At 37.3% G+C, this 26,563-nt stretch overlaps 1 protein-coding gene across 1 annotated transcript in view; it reads left to right on the top strand.

Annotated features, from left to right (window-relative positions):
• The window catches only part of CCDC146 (coiled-coil domain containing 146), a gene marked incomplete at both ends in the record, with an annotated part of 68,087 nt that overhangs the window by 29,125 nt on the left and 12,399 nt on the right, over positions 1–26,563 (top strand). Inside the window, 11 exons of the mRNA XM_080610244.1 lie at positions 2,392–2,474; positions 6,732–6,941; positions 14,677–14,734; positions 15,286–15,462; positions 16,047–16,120; positions 16,367–16,594; positions 17,530–17,716; positions 21,828–21,923; positions 22,703–22,873; positions 24,190–24,278; positions 24,398–24,562. Of these exons, the coding sequence (XP_080466370.1) occupies positions 2,392–2,474; positions 6,732–6,941; positions 14,677–14,734; positions 15,286–15,462; positions 16,047–16,120; positions 16,367–16,594; positions 17,530–17,716; positions 21,828–21,923; positions 22,703–22,873; positions 24,190–24,278; positions 24,398–24,562 (1,538 nt within the window). The remainder of the gene's footprint in view (positions 1–2,391; positions 2,475–6,731; positions 6,942–14,676; positions 14,735–15,285; positions 15,463–16,046; positions 16,121–16,366; positions 16,595–17,529; positions 17,717–21,827; positions 21,924–22,702; positions 22,874–24,189; positions 24,279–24,397; positions 24,563–26,563) is intronic.

The following is a 26,563-nucleotide window of genomic DNA, read 5'->3' as shown; positions in this document are numbered from 1 at the left end:
GACCTCGTGCTCACCAACAGGGAAGGGCTGGTTGGAAATGTCACGCTCCAGGGCAGCCTTGGTTGCAGTGACCACGAGATGGTCGAATTTGAGATCCTCGGGACAATGAGAAGAGCGTGCAGCAAGCTCACTGCCCTGGACTTCAAGAGAGCAGACTTTGGCCTCTTCAGGAACCTGCTCAGTAAGGTTCCATAGGATATAGCCCTAGAGGGCAGGGAAGCCCAAGACTGTTGGTTGTTATTCAAGGATCACCTGCTACAAGCTCAGGAGTGTTGCATCCCAACTAGAAGGAAGTGCAGCAGGAGGGCCAGGAGACCTCCTTGGATGGATAAGGAGCTACTCAGGAAAATTCAAAGGAAAAAAGAGGCTTATAGAAGGTGGAAGCAGGGACAGGCGGCCTGGGAAGAATACAGGGATGTTGTCCGGGAAGCTAGGGACCAGGTGAGGAAAGCTAAGGCCCAGTTAGAATTGAACTTGGCTAGGGATGTTAAGAATAACAGGAAGGGATTCTATAGGTAAGTAGCGAATAAAAGACAGACTAGGGACAACGTAGGCCCCCTCCGGAAGATATCGAGAGAACTGGCTACCCTGGATTTGGAGAAGGCTGAGGTTCTTAATGACTTCTTTGCCTCGGTCTTCACTGGCAAATGATCTGACCGCACCACCCAAGTCTTGGAAGGCAGACGCAGGGACTGTGAGGATGAAGACCCTAGGCCCACTGTAGGAGAGGATCTGGTTTGAGACCATCTTAAAAACCTAAACGTACACAAGTCCATGGGACCTGATGAAATCCATTCGTGGGTCCTGAAGGAGCTGGCGAATGAAGTTGCTAAGCCACTGGCCATCATATTTGAAAAATCATGGCAGTCAGGTGAAGTTCCCAATGACTGAAAGAAGGGAAATATAACCCCATTTTCAAGAAGGGGAAAATGGATGACCCAGGGAATTACAGACCAGTCAGTCTCACCTCTGTGCCTGGCAAACTCTTGGAGCAGATTCTCCTGGAAGACATGCTAAGGCACATGAAAAACAAGGAGGTGATTGGTGACAGCCAGCATGGCTTCACTAAGGGGAAATCCTGCCTGACCAATCTGGTGGCCTTCTACGATGGGGCTATGGAACTGATGGACAGGGGCAGAGCAGTTGACATCATCTACCTGGATTTGTGCAGTGTTCGACACTGTCCCACATGACATCCTTGTGTCTAAATTGGAGAGACATCAATTTGATGGATGGACCACGCCGGGAATAAAGAACTGGCTGGATGGCCGCACGCAAAGAGTTGTGGTCAATGGCTTGATGTCCAGCTGGAGACCGGTAACGAGTGGTGTCCCTTAGGGATGGGTGTTGGGACTGGTCTTGTTCAACATCTTTGTTGGTGACATGGACAGTGGGATTGAGTGCGCCCTCAGCAAGTTTGCTGATGACACCAAGCTGTGTGGTTCGGTTGATACGCCGGAGGGAAGGGATGCCATCCAGAGGGACCTTGACACGCTTGTGAGGTGGGCTGATGCCAACCTTATGAAGTTTAACCATGCCAAGTACAAGGTCCTACACCTGGGTCGGAGCAACCCCAGGCACAGCTACAGGTTGGGCAGAGAAGAGATTCAGAGCAGCCCTGCAGAGAAGGACTTCGGGGTGTTGGTCGATGAGAAAATGAACATGAGCTGGCTTCAGTGTGCGCTCGCAGCCCAGAAAGCCAACCGTATCCTGGGCTGCATCAAAAGCAGCATGACCAGCAGGTCGAAGGAGGTGATCCTGCCCCTCTCCTCTGCTGTCTCCAAGTGAGACCTCACTTGGAGTATTGTGTGCAGTGCTGGTGTCCTCAACATAAAAAGGACATGGAACTGTTGGAACAAGTCCAGAGGAGGGCCACGAGGATGATCAGGGGACTGGAGCATCTCCCGTATGAAGAGAGGCTGAGAAAGTTGGGTCTGTTCAGCCTGGAGAAGAGAAGGCTGCGTGGAGACCTCATAGCAGCCTTCCAGTATCTGAAGGGGGCCTACAAGGATGCTGGGGATGGACTGTTCATCAGGGACCGTAGTGACAGGACAAGGAGTAACGGGTTCAAACTTAAACAGGGGAAGTTTAGATTGGATCTAAGGAAGAAATTCTTTACTGAGAGGGTGGTGAGACACTGGAATGGGTTGCCCAGGGAGGTTGTGAATGCTCCATCCTTGGAGGTGTTCAAGGCCAGGTTGGATGAGGCCTTGGGTGACATGGTTTAGTGTGAGGTGTCCCTGCCCATGGCAGGGTGGTTGGAACTAGGTAATCTTAAGGTCCTTTCCAACCTTAACTATTCTATGATTCTATGATTCTTTGAAAAAGTTGCAGCAGAATAGAAGTATTAGTTCTTAGGAGATTTCATAACTGTCTGTTTCCCTTCCATAGCTGGTTTCTGCTGGAAAAATCGCATGCACCAGAGTAGCAGAGCTGAAGGAAAAGTACACCTTGCTGCATAAGACTGTGATAAGGTATAATGTTCCTTTTTAGTCTTTAAGAAACCAAAGCATTACGTATTTAAAGTAGTTTTCTGCTCATCTGTGGCCTAAGTATCATTGAAGGCTTTCTTACAGTGATTGTTCATAAAGAGGAAGCAAGAACACAACACTGAAAATAATATTATTTAATAGAAACTTTCAGGGTATTTTGGGATATTTAAATACTTGTTTGAACAACATCTTTTTTAATGTAATCATAATAATAATGGCAGAGGAAGGAAGCACAAACTGAAACAGGCAATATACAAATTTAAAATAAATATATGTTTGCAGATCATATAGCTGGAATTGTAACATAGCACTTGCTGAGCTAACATCACAGAGAACCACTGAAGAAGCTAAAGGCTGATTTCTAAGGAGGAAAATGAGACTGTCACATTTAAATAGGTGTGAATTTTACCCTCTGACAATATTGACAGTCATGTTAGACAGACTGCTAATAAATTTAGAAGGTTAGAACATTAAGCTTCAAAGTATAAATGAATCTTCAAGTGTAGTAGTTGTGAGTCTGTGCTGCTTTGGTACTTGCTCGAAGAGAGAGATCATGCTCATAGTCCAGTGCTAGGCTTGAGCAGGGCATGTGTGAGTGAAAGGAAAGAGTGAAAGGCAAAGTGGGATGCAGTACTGCGGTTGTACTGGGTGAGCAGTCCTATTGCAAGTAGTGCAATGCTATGTCATTATTTGTGATTAATAATTGTGACATTACTTGAGGCATACACATAATTATCAGTAAACTCAGCATCATGAGACTCTTTATATTTCTGTAGTATGTACCATAATATCCACCATATAAGCAATATTTTAGCCCAGTTTCCCTGACAGTCGACATCAAAACCTTTATGGCAACTCTGCCTATAAAACCATGGCTATTCTGTCATTGAAGCTAAAGCCAAGCTTAAGGATTCTAAAAACTAATTCAAGTCACACCAACTTACCTGGGTTATGCTGGGATTTGGTGTGCCTCCTGGCAATCTGAATAGCAACCAGTGCTAAATAATATACAGTAATTTGAAAAGAGGCTCACAAAATCCTGAAAACAGTTTTTCTTGAGGTTAGCTGGGTCTTCTAATTTCATCTTATAAAATGGGGAGTTAGAATATGGCTCTGAGTTTGTATGAAGTCGTCTGACTTTATCCAGATTACTGCATAGCAAATATTTTTGGGAAGCAGAATTAAAACCAGCACTCCTAAATCAGTTGGACTCCCTAGAAAATGCAAGAAAAATTTTCATGCTCAGAACTTACCATATTATGTTGCTTTTGGATTAACTGAGAAGGTTTCTACCATACTGGTGTTCACTGAACTGAAGTACAAATCCAGTAGCTGCTGAACCTGATTGACTTTTAGCAATGTGGATTTGAAACCAGTCTTTGGTTGGAAAGAATACAAGTATATTAGTACATATTTCATATTATATTTATATGGTATTCTTTGAGAAGGCTGCATGGAGCCCTCATAGCAGTCTTTCAGTATCTGAAGGGGGCCTACAAGGATGCTGGGGAGGGACTCTTCATTAGGGACTGCAGTGATAGGACAAGGGGTAATGGGTTCAAACTTAAACAGAGGAAGTTTAGATTGGATATAAGGAGGAAGTTCTTTACTGTGAGGGTGGTGAGACACCGGAATGGGCTGCCCAAAGAAGTTGCGAATGCTCCATCCCTGGCGGTGTTCAATGCGGGGTTGGACAGAGCCTTGGGTGGCATGGTTTAGTGTGAGGTGTCCCTGGCCGTGGCAGGGGGGTTGGAACTAGATGATCTTAAGGTCCTTTCCAACCCTAACTATTCTATGATTCTATGATATAAATATTCTTTTATGTAAAAACGATTCCTTTTCATGTATAATAAGTAGAATATGGGCTGAGTGAAAACAGGACTCGGCTGTCTTTTCTGTCTCACATAAAGCTGCCATTAACACCTTGCATCAAAAGCATGAAAATGTTAGATGATGGATTACATCTCTCATTTTTTCCACAGAAGTACAAAATTGTCATACTTCTGTAAGAAAGTCAATTGGAGAGAATCATGTCACATTCTTTACTTATAGTCATGTATCAAAGTAAAACGCCAATGTGTGAATGAGTACTAATTCCCACAGATAAATTTCTCTTTCTGCTAAAAGAAAGCAAGGGGAATCAATTACCAAAACCTGATCATGATCTCCAGTATATTTTAAGGATTTTTCAGACATCAAAACTGGGATTCACTTGTCCATATGTTAATATCAGTAAACATGCACATTTAAAGTAGGTATCTAGAGTCTTTTATTTCTTGGCTTCAATTTTGCACAATTTGGTATTCTGTAAAGCTGAAAGTGCCTGGCAGATAGCATCTTTGGTATGTTTCTTCGAAGTGTTATGTGCATTTGAATTCATGTTTGCTGCACAGCTGAAATTCTGGGAACAGGCGGTCATTCTGTTTTGGTGCTGTCTCACCCATTCACTTTGCAGTGAGGCTGCATCTATAGCTGATGTATCTGAGCTCATATTTGGCCCCTGAAAACCCATTTAGTCACACAATCATGTGGCTCAGTTGTAAATTTCCATTTTTATTATCTCAATTAGGAACCCAATATGAATGCTCTGACACACCAAGGTGTCAGAAATGCAGGCAATTTTTCATTGACAGTTTTGGAATCTTATCTTCTTATGCCTCTGTTAAATTATTAATTACTTCACAAATTCAAAAGCTGCCACATCAGACTTGGCAAGCCTACTTTAGAACTCATATGATTCCAGATGTGTACATTATGTAGATGCCCAGTTATTTCTTCATTGTCTTCAATTGAATTTAAATATTGTACAGGATCTTGTGTCAATGAAGAGTTTCTTATTCCCTTAAAAGTTACTGTGTAAATACATCAAACATGAAGATATTTGTTCGTGATAAAAACACACTCTTGTTTCCTGTTGAAGTCTGTGGTTTTCTTATTTTCTGGTTTAAAAAAGGAAGTGGTTATCTAAATGAAAATGTTACAGAAAATGAAACTTTTTCTGCTATATTATTTCAGCTATGTTTGTGCAGCATAGTCAGTTGTGTATTTTGTGTTTTTATCGTTACCATCTCAACTCCATCATTCAGTGTCATATGTATTTTTTGTTTTGTTGCTAAGCCATAAATGTAGTCTTTGAGCTAAAATTTGTGTATACTATTTTTCAGTATGGAAGATTCTAAATTTGTTTGGTTTTGAAAATATTAAATTGCATTATATTTTTAGTTACTAAAAGGCAAGGGATAGCGTTCTTTATTCTTCCACATCATTTCTGACTGATTTTAGTGTACCGTTATACAAAAGTTATAATTTCATAATATTAGGAAGATATACAGAATTATTTCTTTAGCATCTGTTTATATGTTATATATGTTTGTATGTTTTAGCATTTCTAAGGTTTATATGCTGTGTATTACATATGAATTTTCATGCTGTAGTTCCCTTTAATACTTTTCCATAATAATCAATACTAACAGCCTTTCAGATCTGTTACTCAGCTATCACACATAGGTTCCTAAGTATACTATCAACACCAGTCTCCTAACATTGACAGAATATTACAGTTTGTTGTTTCTGTGAACCTAGACCTCAGTGATACAAGTCAGATCATGTCTACAAGACTTATAGTAAGCTTCCACAAAGTCCACAAATGTATTTGCTGCTTCTGTATCATTAAATGAGTTATTTCGTGTATTGTTAACACTACAGCAATAGCAACATGCAATTCACGAGAGGGTAGGTGTCCCGGTATTTACTAAGAACTTAAAGGTGTCAGAGAGCCCAGACTGGGCCTTGTCCTGGTGAGTACTTCCCTGTTATTGGTCCCCATGCTGATTCAGATCTAGCCTTTGGCACTTCTTAGAATAAAATGGATTCTCTGTCCCTTCACTGGTTCTAGGAAGTGCTAGGCAAATAGGTTAGGCTAACTGTCTTTTATCTGGTTAAAATTAGATGAGATGAATCCTACCCGAGCTCTAGGTATGCAGAACCCCCCATCACATGAAATTCCACTGCTCTCATGGCATCAAAGTACAATTCATGTTAGAATAGACCTCAGGAGGTCTGTGATCCAATTTCCTGGTCAAGGCAGGGTCCACTAGAAGGTCAGACCAGATTATTCAGGATTTAATCCCATCTCGTCTTGAAGACCTTGAATTTGATATTGTAGGTAGGTAAAGAAGTATAAATACAAAGCTGATGCTTCTCATTGCCTAGTTCTAAATTTTTTTCTATTTAATACAGTTTACAGGAATCTGAGATCCAGCTGTTGCAAGAAGCCAAACGTCTTAGTGTAGAACTGGAACAACAACAACATGAACTGGAAAAAGCCGAACAGTTCCCTGAAGAATCTTTCAGTGAAGTTTTACAAATAAGGAAACAACTTCTTAGTTGCCAAAATGAATACAATGCTATTAAAGAAAGAGAACCTGACATTCAGTACAAGATAAAATGGTAGGTGATAGTAGTCAAACGTTGCTATTTTTACCATAGTTTACCTAGAAAGATCCTAACATAGAATATAGTTCAATCTCCTCCTCATCTTATATGAGCACATTTCTTGATGGCTGTTGTTAAACAAGGTGCCACAAACTTTGCCTAGAAACAGCAATATTTCTAGTGATGAGTAAAACTACCCTGGTGTGAGATTTGTAGATAATTTTCATTTTAGAACATGCTACGGTATCCTTTGAAATGCTGCTTAAAATTTACTACATTGCATGTTTAATGTTTATGTAGGCAAAATTAACAGGAACAATTCTAGTCTAGGACACCTTTTATATAGATGATTAAACTGTCTCAGAGACATGGTGACTCGGATTTTATGGAAACAATAGCATAAATAGACACAATGCTATTTTTAACATCAGAATGAGTATGCAAGTTTTTCTATTCAGGTATTTAAAGGAGGAGAAGTACTTGTATAGTCTCATGTTAGAAAAATGAGAAATTTGCTGTGAAGAAGTGAATACTCGACTGTTCTATAAAAGGAAAAAAGTCCAGAATAAGCTTGATATTGTATGTATTTTAAATATATAAATATACGAGCTTATTGCACTTGAAGCTTTCATAGTAAAATTACAAACAGTACTATTGCATTTATAAAAATATGGAGATGAACTCATATTTTCATTTTGTGGGGTGCTTGCTGTTATTATCTATCTTCAGTCCAGCTGTAGTGCAATTGGTGTATAGAAATACAAATAAATGATGTCAGCAGCTCAGCAGTTAAAGCTGTATTTCTGCAAGGAGTGCAGGGGCACTGTACTAACTGCAGAGAGCAAATTTTCTTCTGGCAATCTTTCCTTGATTTTGTTTTTTTTTAGAGCCAAGTGTTTGCTCTAGGAGGGAAAGAAACTTGAGAAAGCAGCAAATTGGGAGTGGGAGAAAAAAAGAAACATGGAAGGCATCTGGAAAAAATTATTTGCTATGAGATAACTAAGCAACATGGTTTCCTGAAATAATTACTAAACACAGAATTTATTGCAATTTCCAAGCAGTCCAGAAATGAGCTCTTCAAAATATCATGGTTTTTACCCATTTGTGCTCATATCTCATGAACATTTTTCACTGAATTTGCATCACTTTTCCAAAAAATGATGGGGGTTTATATGTTTATATGGTTATTTATATGTTTATATGGTTACTTATATGTTTATATGATTATTTACTTGTACTATATTTTCTGCCTCAGGACAGAAAGATTTCTGTCCTACACATCACACAGTTTAGGCATTGTTTCAATTACCCTTGCACATTTCCTGCATTAGTTTTTATATATGAATTGAATATCCTATCTTGCAGACTAAAAAGACACTGGTTTGGGTCAGTCATGCTGTGAAAAGTTTTCTTTCATTTTAATAAGAAATTTCCTCTGTTTGGTCTTATGTATTGCATGAGATCAAAACCAGCTGTACAGTCTGACCAGAGGTCCATATAGTGCAGTATCTAACAGTGACCAAAACTGCAGCCTCCAGACTTTTGTAATTCAGGGATTTTATGAGCCAAATGCAGTTTTCTGTATTTAGGAGTCCTCAGTTGACCCCTCTTCCTTGTTGTTCTTCTGTTTCCTCCTTAGTATATAGACTTCTGGCATTGCAACACACTGGGCAATTAGTTCCATAGATTAGCTACACAAGAACTGCCACCTCCTTTATTTTTTGAACCAGACTTCTATTAGCTCCTACAACCAGCTTTGTTTCACACCCTATAGTTCTTGTGCTGGATGAGACAGTGATCTTCACTTTCACTGCTGCAGGATAGTTTGATTGATATCTTTTATACTCCCCTCCCTTTAATTTGTCAACTTTCTAAACTGAAGAGCTACAGATTATTTAGTTGTTCCTTGTTTGGAATCTGTTTGATGCCTGGTGGTAGCATTGGGTTTTATGCGTATTGTGGGTGTGGAGTGAGGAAGATGTGCCTTGGTTATGTGTGGACAATTTATTTAGTGGGAGAGAAGATAGTGCTTTCCAGAAATGAGAAGGGGTTTAATGCTGAAGTAGTGTGGAATGAACACGACTGTGGGGAACAGATGAGTGAATGTAGTGGGGAAATAGAAATGAGATATGAAGAAAAACAGATAATGGATGTGAATACATGTTTATAAAGAGGGGATGGTTTTGGTGCCTGTGAAGGACAGTCAAAATGAATGTCCAGAATGGACTTGTGAAGTACAGTTCATCTAATAGTAACACTGATGTAAAATGAAGACCTATATGCCAGATAGTTTTATGCAAATAATAGAGCAATGGCTTCTAAAACATCTGTGAGCATGGGTGGTGTCACAGACAGAGAGGAAGCTAAATCAAAGATATTATAAGTAAGTCTGCTGTTATGTAACTGCTTGGTTTCCTTCATTTCTCAAAAGGTTAGAAACTCATGCTCCAACCTTTTTTGGCCCTTAATCTCTCTGGAGCACAGTTTCCCTTGTTGTCCAACTGTGTTAGTATGGTTCCAGCTGTGCTTGGCACTTACAAGTAAACTTCTCTTTGGGAATTATGACTAATGGCTGTTTAGTCTCAAAGCAAACACTGCTTATTTACCTTTTCATGTATGGCAGGTGGGGATTATGGAGGGGAAAAGCTTTTGAAAAGAATATCCGTGTCTCTTATTTATTGCTTTATCCATTTCTTAAAAGTCTTGGATCTTGTCTACACAGAAATACTGCTGAGCTGGGATTGAAAGCAAGCTTCGACAGATCTGCTTCCGTTTCTGTAAGCCTTTTTCTCTCTGAAGCATCTCTCTAGTCTCTGCTGCCTTTACTTCCCGCTTTAGCTTAGTACCCTTTTTCACTCAGATTCAAATCTGACAACAATAAACCTTTTTTCTTGAAGAGTCATACAGATATACCATAACATTAGCAAAGTTGTTTTTGTCTTGAGGGTCTTTAGTATTCTGTAGTCTCTTTTCCATATTTCATTTCCTGTTTTCTTGCCTCTGTAAACAATTTTTCCAGATCAGATAACTTCAACAGGCGAATGTGATATTTCATCTTCTGGTTTAACTCTTTATTTATGCACTGTAGTATCAGCAGATTTTCAGGGATTCTGTGACTTTTTCATAGCTTGAATAGGTACATGAGGTATTCAGAACCAGCACTGATGCACTTCAGCTGTCAGAGAAGTCACGCTGAGGGCATCTGCGTGGCTGTGGTGTGCCTCTTGAGTTTGTGTTTCTGCTCTGCTATACTGGGTTCATTGATAGTGTGTCTGCCTGAGTGTTCAGCACGGAAGGGGAACAGCAGGTGGAAGCGTTTTACTGAGGTCATAAATTCTAGGCTCCTACCCCAAAGTCAGAGCTGACTACAGAAGTATTCTTCCTCTCCAAACCTGTGAGGCAAGTGTAATAAAGTAAAAAGAAAAATAGAGATCCCAGTTCAGTTCTGGTACAGCTGCGTTCAGAGCTGTGAAGTTTCTCCATATAACTGGGACTGAACAAGCCTTCATAAAGAAGAATATAGACAAAAAAATCAGATTAATGCAAGGAAAAGCTCAGTGTGATCACAAGGATTTGTTCTAGCTTGAGGAAACTTTTCATTTTAATGTCCATGTGAGGCTTACAGTCCTGGTTTGTGAGACCAAATAAAGAGCTGGGGTTTTTTATAAGGCAATAGTAACAACAGTTTATTATTGAGAAATAATAAATATATCATCTAAATTAATTTATCATCTAAACCATATACCTAAAAGTGAGCAATTAAATTGTAATGAAATTATCTATAACAGGAGTTTGTGAGATTAAAGGTGCCTAATTCTTGAAAAGAATTTTACTTTAAAGTCTGAGTCCAATCTACAGCCCTCACAGTCATTTGTGTAGGTAGCAGAACGGCTATTCACTGAAGTAGAATGTGCTATTGCATGCAAGTCATGATTGCAAAATTAAGTTTGTCCTTTTAGAAGCATTGCAAATATGGAAAATTATTTCAATGCTTGTAATTATTTCAGGGTTAGTCACCCAATAAATAAAAAGTGAAATGTTAAGCTCTTGTCCATAGTTTTTCTAGTAAAGAATTACAAGTCATAAGTAAAATGAATAGAGTTGCAGTTGAAGTTGTTATCAACTGGTCTTATGACTGCATTTTCCAGTACATGGAAACTAATCACAGCTGAAAGCTTTGCAGAAATCTCATGCTGGCAGCTTATTGGCTGTGATATCTTCTACTTGTGGTCACTAGCATTTTATTTGTGAGGTGCTGAGCACCTTCTATGGATTCCTCAGCAATTCCAGCCATGTGTCAGAGTATCTGAAGGAGTTTGCTTTCTTGCATTATGGGATGTGTAATAATAACAACATCCTGGCTTTTTTGTGAGCTAAGGAACTGAAATGAACCTCTGCTGACAACTGCCGCTACATTTCTTAATCTCTCTGACTTAATCTTTTTATTTCTGTGTCAGTTTGCAGCTGTAGACATCTCTCAGGGAAAAAGCTGGAATGTATTTTCATTAGTGGTCCAATTTTCTGAGGTTTTTTTTTTTAAATTCATTATATCTGCATCCATGATAGCTTTTCATGTACAGTACTGCTATTAAGCTTCATGAAAATAAGTAAATCAATGTGAGAAACATTTGTGAACATTAATGCTTAAACTTTAGAGTTTCATCTTTCTTTCATTATGTATATTATTATAGGTATAATAATAATAATATTAAAACTCACATGGTGTTGAAATATACACTTATCAAAGAAGGGCTATAACCCAATGGGAATTATAAATGCCTAATGCCACTTGCAGCTATTTGGTTTTTTCTTGTGATCGATGTCTATTTTATGGGCAGTCAGGAGGCTGATGTTCATATATCACAAATTTCAAGATTCAGATGCTAAATGAAAAGACCAGATTTTCTCTGCTTACATTAAGCTTCTGTATCTATATAGCTATTAAATCAGAAATTGAACTTAAAACTGTGAAGAATCTTATTTGATTTCTTAATCTGAGTTAATCATCTTTGTCTCCCTTTAGAGTCAACAGAGAGAAATATGTTATCTTCAGCCATTCATTTATCTCATCCTAAAATAGGCAAGTGGGATGTCAGATGACCTGCCCTTTGCAGGTTCTTGTTTTCATCCCTGTCAGTAAGGAAGCCTGGGGATAATAGCACAAGGGCACCTGTCTAATTGTTGAATGTGGGCAGCTGGACCAAACTCATTGCTCAAAAGGGAGAGATTTAACTTCTTTCTTTTACCACCTTTTTCTTTTCAACCTTTCACTGTTTTTTGTGTGGAAGTAGTTGATCTGCTCAAGGTAACTTGGTTACTTGTTGCTTGCTGTCAGTGTTGCCTTTGTTTATGTCACAGAAAATGGGTGTTCAAATCATTTTACTTTTGCTGGATGGAAAAGCCTTTGTTGAGAAACTGGAATGGCTCCACAGGAATCTGTCCTCATGAGTGAGGAATGTGACAAAAAAAAAAACCAACAGTGTCAACTTTGCTCTCCCTTCTGGTTTTTGGGATTCTCTTTTGATCGTCTGGCATGATATTAAAGAGGGGATGGCATGGACTGATGACAAGCAATGCAGTATCTCTTTAATCAGTTTGCACAAGACTTACTTAATAGTTTTTTGTGGCAGTCAGTTATGGGTATTTGTGCAAAGTGGGAATTCTTTATAATTAGTGTGATTATGCCATTCCCAAGGACTTCAGCTAGGAGTCCTGCCAGAATGTGTTGGGAATATGATTTGTCCTTATTAATATGTTTATACATTTAGACAACCTGTTGGTAAGTGCAAGCACTGTATTTGACCCTCATGGCATTCCAATACAACAAACTCAGTTGAAGCTTAGGGGTGTGGTACACAGGAGCAGACCAAAGCTGGCATCACAGAATTGAAGTAGCTCAGTTTTAAATGCAGTTTGATCCCTCTTATTGACTTTAAACATGGAACATAAAGCTAGTAGTTCCTGAGTCACACTGCAGCAAAGAAGAAATTGCCTTATGGTGTTTCTTTCATCCACATGCGCTTGCATTGTATACCTGCAAAAATACCCCTGGGTCTTTCTTCACTCTTCTGTGCAATTTCTTAAGTTATAATAGATTTTGCAATAGAATTTTTTATTTTGTAAGTAATTTTATCATTTTTGGGGGAAGCCTGATCTAAATTCAACTTTTTTCTTTGAAAGATTTTTTTTGCACACTCATTCATTCCACTGGTGTTCAAACACTCACATTCAAATTAGTTTTAGACTTAGCAGTCCCTGTACTCTGCACATACAAATATGCATATACACAGTAAATCAACAACATCTACCCTGTGTCTTTATTTTCTCTTTGCTCTTCATCTCAGCCAGAACTTGTCCTTCATGATATTTTTATTTATTATTTTTTCATTACAACACCACCAACCCAATTCTCTTTTTGACTGTTTTCTTTCCTTGATTGGAAAGATGTTGCCTGAGGCCTCCAGGTATGAGCTTTGCTTCTTTTGTTGGAGGACCAAAATATAAGAATAAATTTAGGGGGCAGTGGGTTTACACCTTGTGTCAGCACTGATAAAGAACTGAGCACAAGATCCTAGTGATGATCCTCCATGAGGCTGGCTGCTAGGAGACTTATCTCTATCCCATGACCACCTTGTGGTGCCTGAACCACCACCATGCTAAGTCTTAGGCTGATGCTGAAAGGTTTCAGAGAAAAAAAAGAAATACCAATCAGCTGCCTCTCTTCAGTGTCAGCCACATCCAGAAGCAACTGTAGTAGTTGCTTTGCGTACATAAGTTGACTTGTGGGGCTGCCTAGGACCCCTTGCATTGTTTGTAGCCCCAAGTGACACAGCTATTCTGTGAAAGCCTGGTCCCTTCTCTTAATACTCCCCTTAATTAGTTATTTATTCTGTCCTGAGTCTAAAGGAGGCCTGACCAGTACATCCATCAGCTGTAATTTCAAACACAAATTTAAGTGCCAAAGTTGATTCTTTGCTATATCTGGACAGAGGATTTGGTGGTTCCACCTATTCCCCAGCTGCAATCTTTATAGCCTGAGACTCAGAAATATCAGCAGAGGCTCTAATTACATTGTGAGAACCTGCCTCCTTGTTCCAGCTCAACAGCACAATGACCTAATTAAGCTCAGTTTTGTTGTGATGACATGCAGACTGCTGTAGTCCATTTATCTCCTGGCAGAATTGTTTTGTACATGCGCTGGGGATCTATCTGTATTTCTTCACTAGGGCTAATGCCACCAAGAAGCTCCTATTGTATGTCCAACAAGCTTGCTGGTTCAGCTCCACTTTTGTAGTCGCTCCTCCATCTTTCTCAGAGCAGCATCACTGAAAACACACCCAGAATATCTAAGACCCTTCCTGTTTTTTTCCTTTCTTCCTTCTTCCCTCCTTCGGCACCAGTCTCTATTATTGCCTGAATTTAAATTGCAACATAGTTTTGGGTTAAGATCACCATAGCTATTCAGTTTAGTTTTCTACTGTACCCCATTGAATTAGTCTATGACTCCTGTCTTTTCAGGATGTTTTTTCACACTATAGAAAAAGCCTGCATATGTACAACCTGTCTTTCAGGACTTCCAGTTACCAGTCAGCAACCTTCCTTTAAATATGGACACTTTTCAATTGTCCTTGATGGTAATTCACCTTAGATTTTAGTCTAACATGAGATAGGCTTCCACACTTTTTTACTATGTACTATACTATAGTAATATTTATTATATTTATTTAGTTTTGTTTTGATTTTCCTGTAGTTTGCAAGAAGAAAAAAGTCTTTTGGAAAGCGAATATGCAAGAATTCCAAAACACAGGGTAAGTACAAAACATGAGCAAAGCCATGGTTTATGTTCTGTCAGCAAATATATGAAAACATGAATGAAAATGTTTTCACAGTGAGTAGCTCTGGAGTCTATCTAAAATCTGGAATACATAGAGTAAACATGAGGTAGACATTATAGGAGAGCCTATATCATATCATTTAGGTTTGATAACTCTAGGGCAAGCGATGAATAACTGATTCAGAAAAGATCTGGATCTTCTTAAGTTTACTCAAGAAAATATTTTACTATATTCATCAAATGGATACTGCATGTAAACGTAGGTACAGGTTTATGGTTCTGGGATCGGAGTATGGAAAATACATTTGCTGTCATAAATTCTGATGAATAAATGTGGTTTTGTTGGAGATAAAATTCTGCTGGTTATTGATAGAGGAAACACACATCTTGTTGAAAGATTGTATTTCATACCTTGTTGTAAAAACTGTTATCACCAGTCACTGTTAATGAATCTGTAACATCACAAGCTTGTAAAATTTAACAGGGAAAATAATGTTAACCTTGTCTTTTACTTAATTTTTAAAGGGAACAGATAAGAAAATTAAACAGTTGAAAGAAAATTGTGACAAGCTCTGCAAAGAAGTAAACCAAAGGAAAGCAGAAATTAATGCAATAAAGGAAGATGTTTCATCCAAGAAAAAGCTGATGTTAATGGATAAGAAAGAAATGGAAAAGCTTCTGGAGAAGCAGGCTAATTTAAAAGTAACACAAAATTATTTGTGTGTCTGTGTGTATGTATGTGTTTATGGGCGCATGCTTTGTCCAAGGAAACAGTAAATCTTCTGAATGTTGTTTTGTCATTCCAAATTCATTAGATGGCATTACATTATATATTACATCATTTTTCAATAAGCGTGAAACATGCTGCTGTCCCATATCCATTATTATTCCTTTAGGAAATAATAGTCATGGTTTTGATTAAAAAATGGCATGTTTGCTATGTTGTGTTACTGCAGGCTGCTCTAACATATGCCCGGATCCAAGTTAATGCAGATTCATGCTGACAACTAAAAAACATACCCACGTTTTTGCCACTTTACATGGTATAGGTAATATAATCAGAGGTATTAATAATATTCAAGCATAATTTTTATCTTTCAGACATAATGAAATCGTAAATTTAATGTTTAATTTCAGAAGTAGCAGCTATATTTCTCTGGGACAAACTCAAGAAATTCAAAATATATTTCCTGTTCATTTTCGCAGCAGTTGTAGGTGAATATTACTTCTATGAAATGTCATCAGATTTTAAGGCTATTAATGTAACTTTTTTGTTTTTTCACTAGGATGAGCTAGTAAGGATCCTTGGTGTTCCAGTAAAACTTCGAAAAGAAGCTGAGAAAATAAACTGGAAAAAAAAGTATGCTTCTATAAATAATTATATATAGATAAATACATATGTGTGGCTTCTTTTCATCTATTTGTTACTGAGATGACCGAGTACAGTTGTTGATTAAAATTAGGATCAATATTTTAAAAAGCATCTATAATTCACTTAAAATCCATGTGCTGCACTGAAAAACGTAGTATATGAAATGAAACATTGACATTTAAATACGCATGTGGAAATGTTAACCCCTACTGTTTTGTTGAAATATATCCACAGCAATGAAGAGAAGAAGAAAAAAGCCCTTGATGACCAAATAGAAGAGTTGAATGGTACCCTGAAAGCCATTGAAAAGAGGACTGAAGAGATTTTGCAAGAAAGAGAAGATATAATGAAGGAATTGGATGAGAAAAAAATTTTGCTAGAAAGCAAAGAACGAGAATGCAGTACTTTGGCAAAATTAATAGAAATTAACAGAGAGAAAGAATTGGTGATCATAGCAGAGAGGTTAGAAACAAGCCATGTAGCATGTGTGAACAATTCTTTGTTCTCAAAGATCTCTCTTTTTAATGCTGTATTGCTTATGTTTTCAAGTTTTGTGCTGCAACAAGTGTGGAATTGAAATTATGAGGCTTGGTTTTGACTTCAGAAATGTTTACATAACCTACTGCAATCTAGGATCTGGCTTGAAGAACATCAGAAAACATAACTACTTGATAAAATGCAGGGAGAGTGGAACTGGATTTTACTCTGAAAGGGAAATTTTTAAGAGGGTTTCTCATTCCAGTGAAAAGTTATTTTTTTTCTGTGTAACCCACAGAAAGTGATTTGAACAAGAAAAAGAATATGTCAGTATTTTAATTTTTCAAATGAGGATCATAGATTTCTGCACCCACTCCTGAGTTTCAGTGGGTATCAGTTACTCATCCCTTTAATATTGCCTTGATTTATGGGCTTATATAACTTTTTAAAGTAAAATAAACTGTTGGGTGGATTGAAGGCTTCAAACGATTCCTTCTTTGCAGAGGAAGATGTATAGATATAATCATGACCATATGCTCAGCAACAATGCTTCTGAGTTTAAAGCTTTATATTAATGGCTAGTGGCACTTTAAATTGAAACGTTTAAGAGAAGCATACATGTAAATATTTCCTCATACTAAAAAAATGTGTTTTCTTCTTGTAAGTAAAAGTTTCTCTGGAATTTCTAGCATATTTAGAACAGACTGTAAGACCTCACTGACATCACTAGGAATATTATCATTGGTTAAAGTTATAAAAATGCCATCTTTTTAGGCAATTTGTGCCACTAGTTTATGAGTTTATCTTGCTATTCAGCCATAATGATGCAGTTCTCAAAACCCCTTAAAATGATCATGTCTGTTTCCATTCATGTCTTGGTCAAGTTGCCTGTTTCTAAAATTCTGTGCCTATCTATACAGAGAAGCTCTGGAAAAGAATTTGAATAAACGTGCCTTGGAGAAAAAAGGGCAAGCTGATATTCTCATTCACAAGCAAGCACAGAAGGACAGAGAGCTGAAAACCTTAAAAAAGATGGAGTTACAATTGAATACGATTTTTGGTGCCTTGGAACAAGATAAATCACAGCATAAAAGACTCAAATTAGAGGTCTGTATGAATGCATTGACCATAAGGATTCTAAATTTTCTTTTAAGAAATCTGCCAGTGAAATCTTTTGACGGGTCCCAAAAGGGGGAAAAGGAGAAGACTGGAGTCTTACACACATAAAAGTGTCAAGAGTGTTGCTACAACTAAGAAAGAAATGCCTAGGTTCTCCGGCTGTGACAAAAATACTGCATGAAGATAAATTTGGATTATTCTTAAGAAGTGGAATTTGAGTGGGAGTGTCCTATGAAGGAGAACTGGGAGATAATACGGGCACTGTGGTGTCATGTCTGCCTTTAAAGCATGGTGGAACTGTGGTCATTAGTGATCAAAGTAATATAATGACTTGCCCATTAAAATAAAAGAAATTTGTATCAGAAAAATGGAGCCAAGTACTCCCTGACTTCCAGATAATGAAAAGATAAATCACAGAATCATAGAATCATGGAATAGTTAAGGTTGGAAAGGACCTTAAGATCATCTAGTTCCAATCCCCCTGCCATGGGCAGGAACACCTCACACTAGACCATGTCACCCAAGGCTCTTTCCAACCTGGCCTTGAACACAGCCAGGGATGGAGCATTCACAACTTCTTTGGGCAACCCATTCCAGTGCCTCACCACCCTCACAGTAAAGAACTTCTTCCTTATATCCAATCTAAACTTCTCCTGTTTCAGTTTGAACCTGTTACCCCTTGTCCTATCACTACAGTCCCTGATGAAGAGTCGCTCCCCAGCATCCTTATAGCCCCCTTCAGATACTGGAAGGCTGCTCTGAGGTCTCCACGCAGCCTTCTCTTCTCCAGGCTGAACAGCCCCAACTTTCTCAGCTTGTCTTCATACGGGAGGTGCTCCAGTCCCCCGATCATCCTCGTGGCCCTCCTCTGGACTTGTTCCAAATGTTTAAAATGTTTTTATCTTTTTAAAATTTGAAGGCCGTTTGTATATTACTGCAAATAATTTATAATGTATTTAACATTAGTCCAGGAAACAGGAAAGTAACACTATATAAATTTGATATTAAAAAATATGAAATAATTCCCCATGTTCTCCTTATTTCCATTCAAATTTCACCTCCAGTTTCTCCCTGCATTACTATTTCACCCATTCCTCTTTCCATACTGATTTACTCTTTTCAGTTTTATTTTTGTCTTCTATTATGCTGATTTTAAAGAGCAGTCTCATTCTGCTTGTCTGTTCAAAACATTTCCTTTCTTTTGTCTGCAGAAGTCTGTCTTAATTTTTTTTTTTCTATCATTTTGGTATTCTCTTCCTCTTGTTACTGGTTCTTCCATTATCTTTCTTAAGCTTTTCACCTAAACTAGCCCCTTGTTTATTCTAAATTGTAAGTCAGTCTTATAAAATTAATCGTGCTTAGTCGAGTGAATAATTTTTCACCGGACTTTGTGTTTCCTACCTTGACACAGCATCCTTGAAATTTTTCTTGGTCCTCCTCAGCAATTCAGGGCAGAAAAAAAGTCTTATTTATATCAGTGTTAAGTTTTTAACAATAACTATATGATATCAAAACTCATCCATACTTAACTTTGCTGTTTAAAATCTCTAATCATTACTCAGTGATATTTAGTGGTTTTAAATATTTATTTTTTTTTTTTATCTCCCCTGAAATTCCTCCTGAATTCACATGTATTAATTACTAAGTAATAAAAGCCCACTTAGGAGGAGGGAGGAAAGGTCTATAACTATACAAAAAGTTTTAAATAGAATTTCCTCAAATACTGATTAAAGGGCTGAGTCATTCCAGACTTTAATCTTAAAGCTCATACTGAGTTTCTGTTCAGCATGAGCTAAGAAAATCCGGGCAATGTTATTTATTCCTACTGAGGAAATATTCCTGGAGGGAGAACCAGATTGTTCAAAGACATGTAATGCTAAAATCAAATGCCATAATTCACTGACATCTGTGGTTAGAATTCACAGTCCTGGGTGAGATCCAAACGCGACTCAACCCTTTCACACTGTGAAAAGGTGAGACCTGTAATAAGACACTCAAAGGTTAAGTTGCATTGCAAAGGATTCCCTTAGTACTAACACTACAGGCTTGTATGTGTCTTGCAGATAGTATCATTATAAAGAGTGGTAGAAAGGGAACGCTAGTAGTGGAAAAAGTGGAATTATAAGCAGAATTTTACTCCAGAATTTGCAGGATGCTACCTTAACACAAACAGGCCATGGCAATATAATTGTTTTAGCCCATGCTCTGTGTTTCCTCTGGTTCCTTTTGTGGCTCTTTTAGAATAGCAAATGTGAAATCACCACTCCTCTGCATAGTCAGTTCAAATGAAGTACTGAGTATGAAAGACTAGAGTGGCAAGCTTGATTCTGCTTGGTTTTGCTATCTTGAGACTGTTCAAATTTGGAAGACCTTTAAGTAGTTAAAGTTTATTTAACCACTTACAGTTTACATTTATTTGTTAGGATTCGAAGTTTCACAAGAATGAATTGCTAGTAAAAAAAAAGGGATTGCAGAAGCAGCAGTACATCAGTGTGCTTCCTCAAATTTCTCTTACTTTAGATCACGTGCTAAGTGCAGAATGACTCGTTTGTTGAATAAGGAAATTACAGGAACACTTTCTTCAAATGTGTTTTTCTTCTTAATAAGTTGTGAAAGGTCAGCTATTGCTAAATGCCAACATTCTGTGTGAAAGAGAACTGGCTGCTCTGGCTGTTGCCAGCCCAGGGCAGAACTCTCCATGCATGCATTCTCTTTGGTCAGGCCAGCACAGAGACAGCCAAAAGTGCCTAAGTTTAGTCATGTCTTATGTGAACAAAAGTCCTTAATGGATTAAAGATGTTTATAGGAGCTTTCTACTTTTAGACGTAAGAACTTGATGATACCTTTGGAATCCCATCTTGAAAATGTAGAAATGCCTACTTAGAGACACTGCAGCCTTTTTACACAGCAGTTGTAATTAATATATATATTCCACAGAAAAGCCACGTTTGCTGTCTTTACAAGAGTGAAAGTAACTTGCTTAGAATAAGTTTTACTGATATTTTAGCAAACCTAAGTCAAATCAAATCTCAGAGTTGGCAGCTGAAACTAAAATAACTCCACAGATTGACCTTTACTGTGCCTTTTGTTTTGCTTTCCCTTAATGCAAGAGAACATCTAATTTTATAATATTATCACGGAAGGGAAAACTACAACTGCAAAACATCTTATTATCTATATTGAGGTATAGTGTTTTATATTCTAACATCTGGTTGAGATCTGAGAGATACTACAACATTGCATATATTATCTTTGAATAGCATCCAGATGTGTTGTCGAGTGTCATTTATTCCCACCTGTGTGAATTACAGGTTTTCAATTACAGACAGGCAACATATGCCTGCATAGTTAATCTGCTGTATCTCTTACTTATAACTGTAAAGAATGTTGAAGTTTGAAGTTAATGACGGTGGGGCCAATGCAACTTTCGCCTTACAAGTTACATCATGCAAGTATTTGTAATGGGATTGTTCATACATATTTTAGTCAGAAGGTAGTTTCTAATGTGTCTTCCTTCACCACTTCTGATTGAATAAACAAATTTTTCTAAAAAGTACAAGCAAAAACTAGTACAAAACTGTTTGTTTTGTTAGTTTTGAGTTCCTACAGCCTAACGAGGAAACAGGAAAATCCTACTTAATGAAAAGCAAAAAATATGAGAACAAATCTACACAGATGTGAATTATTGATTGTTTTCAAATCAGTGATAGATCTATTTTGTTTTTCCTTCAGTAAGGTGAGAATTTAACTCTGAAAATCCTCTGTGAATTTAGAATGTGACATCTTTACATAGTCTCTCTTGGTGATTGTTACCTTTTTAATGAGTTTAGTTGCTCAAAAAACATAACCCTTAGAAATTCAGTAGCTAAACTGGGCTTTGTGAAGATTAGTGTTTATAGGTAAATTCTCAAAAGAAAAAATTGAGAAGCATGGACATGTTGCTGAGGAACTCCACTCAATGAAGAACTCTTGGACTAGGTATTGTAAGACAGAAAATTCAGTTCTTAATTTGTGTAACTACTTCAAATTCATTATCTGCAGTTTATATTTTTCAAATCTTTTGTTTGCATCACTCAGTGTGCTTGTTTTATTTCTGTAGGCAGAAGCTATTGCTAAAAGTAGTGGATTATTATTAGAAAGACGACAAGAACTGCAGAAAGAAGTTGAAGTGATCAAGAGAAGTTTAACCGAACAGGTGCTGAGTTCTGCTTTCTCATGCTTTTTCACTGCAACAGTTGCTTTTCAATCATGAGAGCAAAGGGACTGTCTGAAATAAAAATTATGGGAGTTTCTAGGTGCAGCTTTCCAGTGATAAAACATGTGCTGTCTTTGAATTCGTTAGCATTATCAGGTGGGATTCAGCTTGTGTTTGAATACACATATGTTCCGTATCTACATGTCACTATTTGTGTATGTGGCATGTACCTAATGTGCCACGATAGTCAGTAACAATCTAGTCCTGTAGTCAGTGAAGCCTAGGAAGCCATCCATTCACCTTCTAAAGAGGTTAACCTCCACTGGGCAGAACAGATAGCTTTTTAGAGTTCATTGAATCTCTAACAACTCTAGGCATCTAAATACTTTGCTCTATTTTAAATGTCTAAATTTGGTCTCTTAATGTGAAAGCTCAGTCAGTGTCTTCCGTTGTGCAATATAGATATGTCAAGACCTGACAGTAAAAGGATTTAAAGATTATATGGCCACAAGAAACCTTTCTGCCCAATAAATAATAGCTGAAAGACATGCTAGACTGAGGAACAGAAATGCTTCTGGTGATAAAATATTTGGACACACTATTAAAGGGACTGCACATGATGGTCCAGCTGTAATTTTAAAGCAGTTTGGGTTGGGTTGGGTTTGGGTTTTTTTTAAATCCACATAGTTCACTTTACAGATAAACCCAAAGTACTCCCATTTTGGGTTTGCCAACACTGATGCACCAATGCATAAGGAATTGAATTTAATTTTGTTTAGGAAATGATATCAGGTATGGATGCCCATGTGTTACAAGAATGCATTGCTGAAGAAGGCTTGCTTTACAAAGACCTGGACAAAAGCAGAAAAGAGTTGTCCAGACTTGCACATCTGATATGGCTCAAAGTTGAAGAGAGGGAACAGAAATCTAGGGATGTTCAGAAAGTCCAGGTAAAAATCTATCTATCTATCTCATATAATAGGAAGACTTTTCTGAAGTAAAAGCTGGTATAAGAAGAAATAACGTTACTGGTGAGGGGAGCCTTATGGACTTTCATTTCCCACTTTCAAGTTCCATCACAACATGGGAAGCTCACTTTCATTGGCAATTTACAGTGCAGTGCAACAGTATATTAAAATATCACGCCACAATTGAAACAAGGTATTTGAAAGGATATTTTCTTTCAAGCCTATGGAGTAAAATGAACAGTTTTGAAAGAAAGAGGCAGGAAAGCAGAGAGCCTCAACTGATATTCTCAGAAGTACACATGTGTGTTTTATTTTACGAACATATGGCCATTAGAAGATAAAGAGAACTGCTGTTCAGTCCAAGGACAGGAAGTAATTTTTATTTTCCTGTTACATTTCAAGGCATAAATCATTATATTAATTTAAAAAAAGAGGCAAATAAACCTTTTCTTACTGAGTAGTCATTGTGTTTGCTGGTTTGTTGCCTGCATTTTGCTGGCTTTGTAATACCATATATGTGCTGTAAATATGCACAGTATATATTAAATGCCGAGTGGCTTTATGGGAACAAACTATGCTTCCACAACGTATGTCTGTATTCAAACAAGTTAGGTAAGGTACCTTAGGGATCTTTGACTGTCTATAAAAATAGGTTAAGCAAACATGTCATGCTTTGTACCTTCAATAAAAGTCCATAAAAGGATAACAAATATAAATTAACAATACAAATTAATCAACACACAAACATGCCCAGAGTTGCAGCCCAGCATCCAGTAATGCCAGCCTCCTTCTCCTGATACAAGTGAGAGGAGAGAAAAGACCTGTCCATAGGTGGTTAACGATACAGGCTATTAAGGACTGAATACAACTGAAATCAAAAGGTCCAGAGCGCTAATAGAATGAAAATGTGCCATTCTACTCAAGCATCAGTGCTTGTTTAAAAGCCAGAAAAGAGTAAAATAAAATTTGTTTGAAAAGTGGTGCATATGCCAAATAATTACACAGCGATGGAACCGAGAGGAAACAGTAGAACTCCAGATATAAGGGACCAATCTTTCTAAGGTGCAGCATCAAATTATCTACATTAACAATTGTTGTAAGCTTAATATACATAGCAAAAGTGTGGTCTTTAATGTTGTTGCAATAAAAGCAGTAAATTATAATTGGAATAAGTTCTTAGAATATTCTCATCTCAATGTATTTTCCTTGACTAATAGGAATAGCTGTTCTGAGTCATTTCTTTGAAGACGTTTCTTTGATATATCTAAAGTGCTCACTGAATTCTATTTAAATTCCAGATACAACTCCAAAATGTTATTAAAGAATTAAAAAGAAAGGATCTTGAAATAAAAGAGTTTGAAAAGAAGGGAAGAAAAATCCAAAAAGAGTAAGAGAATAATAATAACAACACATTAGCTAAAAAATGTGGTTTAATGCAATTTTTATCCAAGTAGTGAATGCATAAAATTCTAATAATTATTTCTTTCACATTTGTCATTTCTTCAGACTCCAAGGACTTGCTAAAATATATGAGGTTGTTCAAAATGAAAGGAATAAATGTATAGATTTGGTGCATGCTGCTCATCAGAAAGCAAATGAAATTAAAAAACGGGTAAAATTGATAGAAAATGAAATAGAAAATTTAAGGAATACTCTTATAACCAAGGAAAGGTGAGTTTAAGTAAGCTGTAGGTCACACTTGCAGAAATGTAAGATTAGAAAGAATCTTGAGAGAGAATCTAGTCTAACTTCAACTATACTTTTATCATCCTTGATAGTCATTATCCCGATTTCTAAAACCTGATTCAAACAAAGACATTTAGCAACACCCTTACATAATCTGTTCTAATTTCTGGTCACTCTGACAATTCACAATTAGCTTGGGCATCACTGCATGGAACAAAACATGTCTGAAGTTTGTGCTTGTTACTCATCCTTTGAAAGGGTAAAGTGTCATCGCATTTCCTTTGATCACAGTTCTTGTGAGCCTCTAGCATCTGCATTAGCATGCTCTTTCATTCAATATGAACAACACTGTTGTAGTCACACTTTCTACCCTTAGAAAAAAAGAGGTACAATGCATATACAATTCCACAGTGGACTGGTGCATGATACTATTAAATGAGTCACTATCTAATAATGCAACTGTGTAATTACTAAATTAAAACAAACTGGGTCTCTTGGTTCAAACTCAAATTGAAGTTTATTGGAAAACATTTATTTCAGATAAAACGAAACATGGTTTCAATTTCCAGGCAATCCTAGTCAAACTAAGCATTCACAACAAAGAGGATGAGGCAGACAAGTGGTGCTTGTGACTCTATTTTTTTCCTAGACCATTATTTAGTGGGGATAATCTTTTTGCCATCTTTTTGTCATCCTTGTGATGATACTCTGCAATATAGGCAGAATGACAATGTCTCTGAAATCAGTAGCTGGGAAAGTAGAAAGGTAGCAAAGAGTTAACCGTGTATAGAAAACAGCACAGACAAAATTCTTTGTCTTTTGGTGCCAAAAAATTGCGCAACTGGACCAAAGAATGCATCCAGGTTACAGTCACTCAAAGTGTATTGTGAATCTCCAAGTAGGTTGATTTCAAAGCCATGCTCGGGGTAGCTAAAAAAGAAGTGGAACTTCAGTGGTTTAAGTGATTTTGTCAAGATGCTAACATTTTGTGGAACAATTTTTGAGTCCTTCCCAGTCAATTTCTGATGAAAGGAGAGAAAAAGACTAAGAAGGCAGATCCATATTGTCTAGATATCAGATACATCTAATTATTATAGATGACCCTACTCTGTTCTAACAGGCATTTTGATCTTTGCAAATCTAGATTTAAAACTAGCAGGAGGTACTGAATTTTTAGTAATGGAAATGCCTATGGAAAAAAAATTTTAATCCCAGTAAGAGACTTTAGTATCACAGCATCACTGACTTATCTGCAGCCTGCACAGTTTCAAGGATAGAGTATCAGTCCAAATAAGACAAAGGTTTATCAGAAAATATTTAATAACACACCTTCACTACTGTCATGCTTCTTGCTTTACTAAAGCTTAATTCAATTTAGCAACACCATGTGGAACTCAGAAGTGTTACACACATGGGGAAATGAACCAGAAAGCAGCTCACTGCTCTTTATATGGTAATGCAGCAATTTAATGATGGAGCCCATGAGGGGAGGTGGATATTTCATCTGCAGTTCTGTTTCTTAACAGAAGACTATGCTTCTCCTTTCACTACCTCTTTTGTATGTTGACACAAATATCTTCCCAATGTAGATAAATAGTATCTTGATCAAGAACTGATACTTCCCACAGATTAAATGCAGTAACTCTAACTTCCATGTTGTAAGAAAATGAACAATCCATATAGCAACAAGAATCTGTCTTTTAAGTGAGGGTGGCCAGCAAGATTGCTAGAAATAATGAATTCTGTTCTTCATTTTTGTGGACTTTTAGTGTGATCTTGTCACAAACCATTATGATTTTATCTGTCAGACAGGGAAACCGACAATTTTCTTTCTTGTGTGAATGTTGTGATACGTTCTTTTATAAACTTGAGAGCTTTGAATTGCAACCACAGAATTATTTACATATTGATCTCTTGTTAAATAGAATGGCAAGATTTCTACACATTAAGACTTTGCATCACAGTTTATGCTTCTTCTCTTGAACT

This window comes from Psittacula echo (genome assembly GCF_963264785.1).
Source record: "Psittacula echo genome assembly, chromosome: 1".
Taxonomy (NCBI): Eukaryota; Metazoa; Chordata; class Aves; order Psittaciformes; family Psittacidae; genus Psittacula; species Psittacula echo.
The sequence above is the reverse complement of the archived record's forward strand: the minus strand, read 5'-3'. Positions and strand labels throughout refer to the sequence as shown.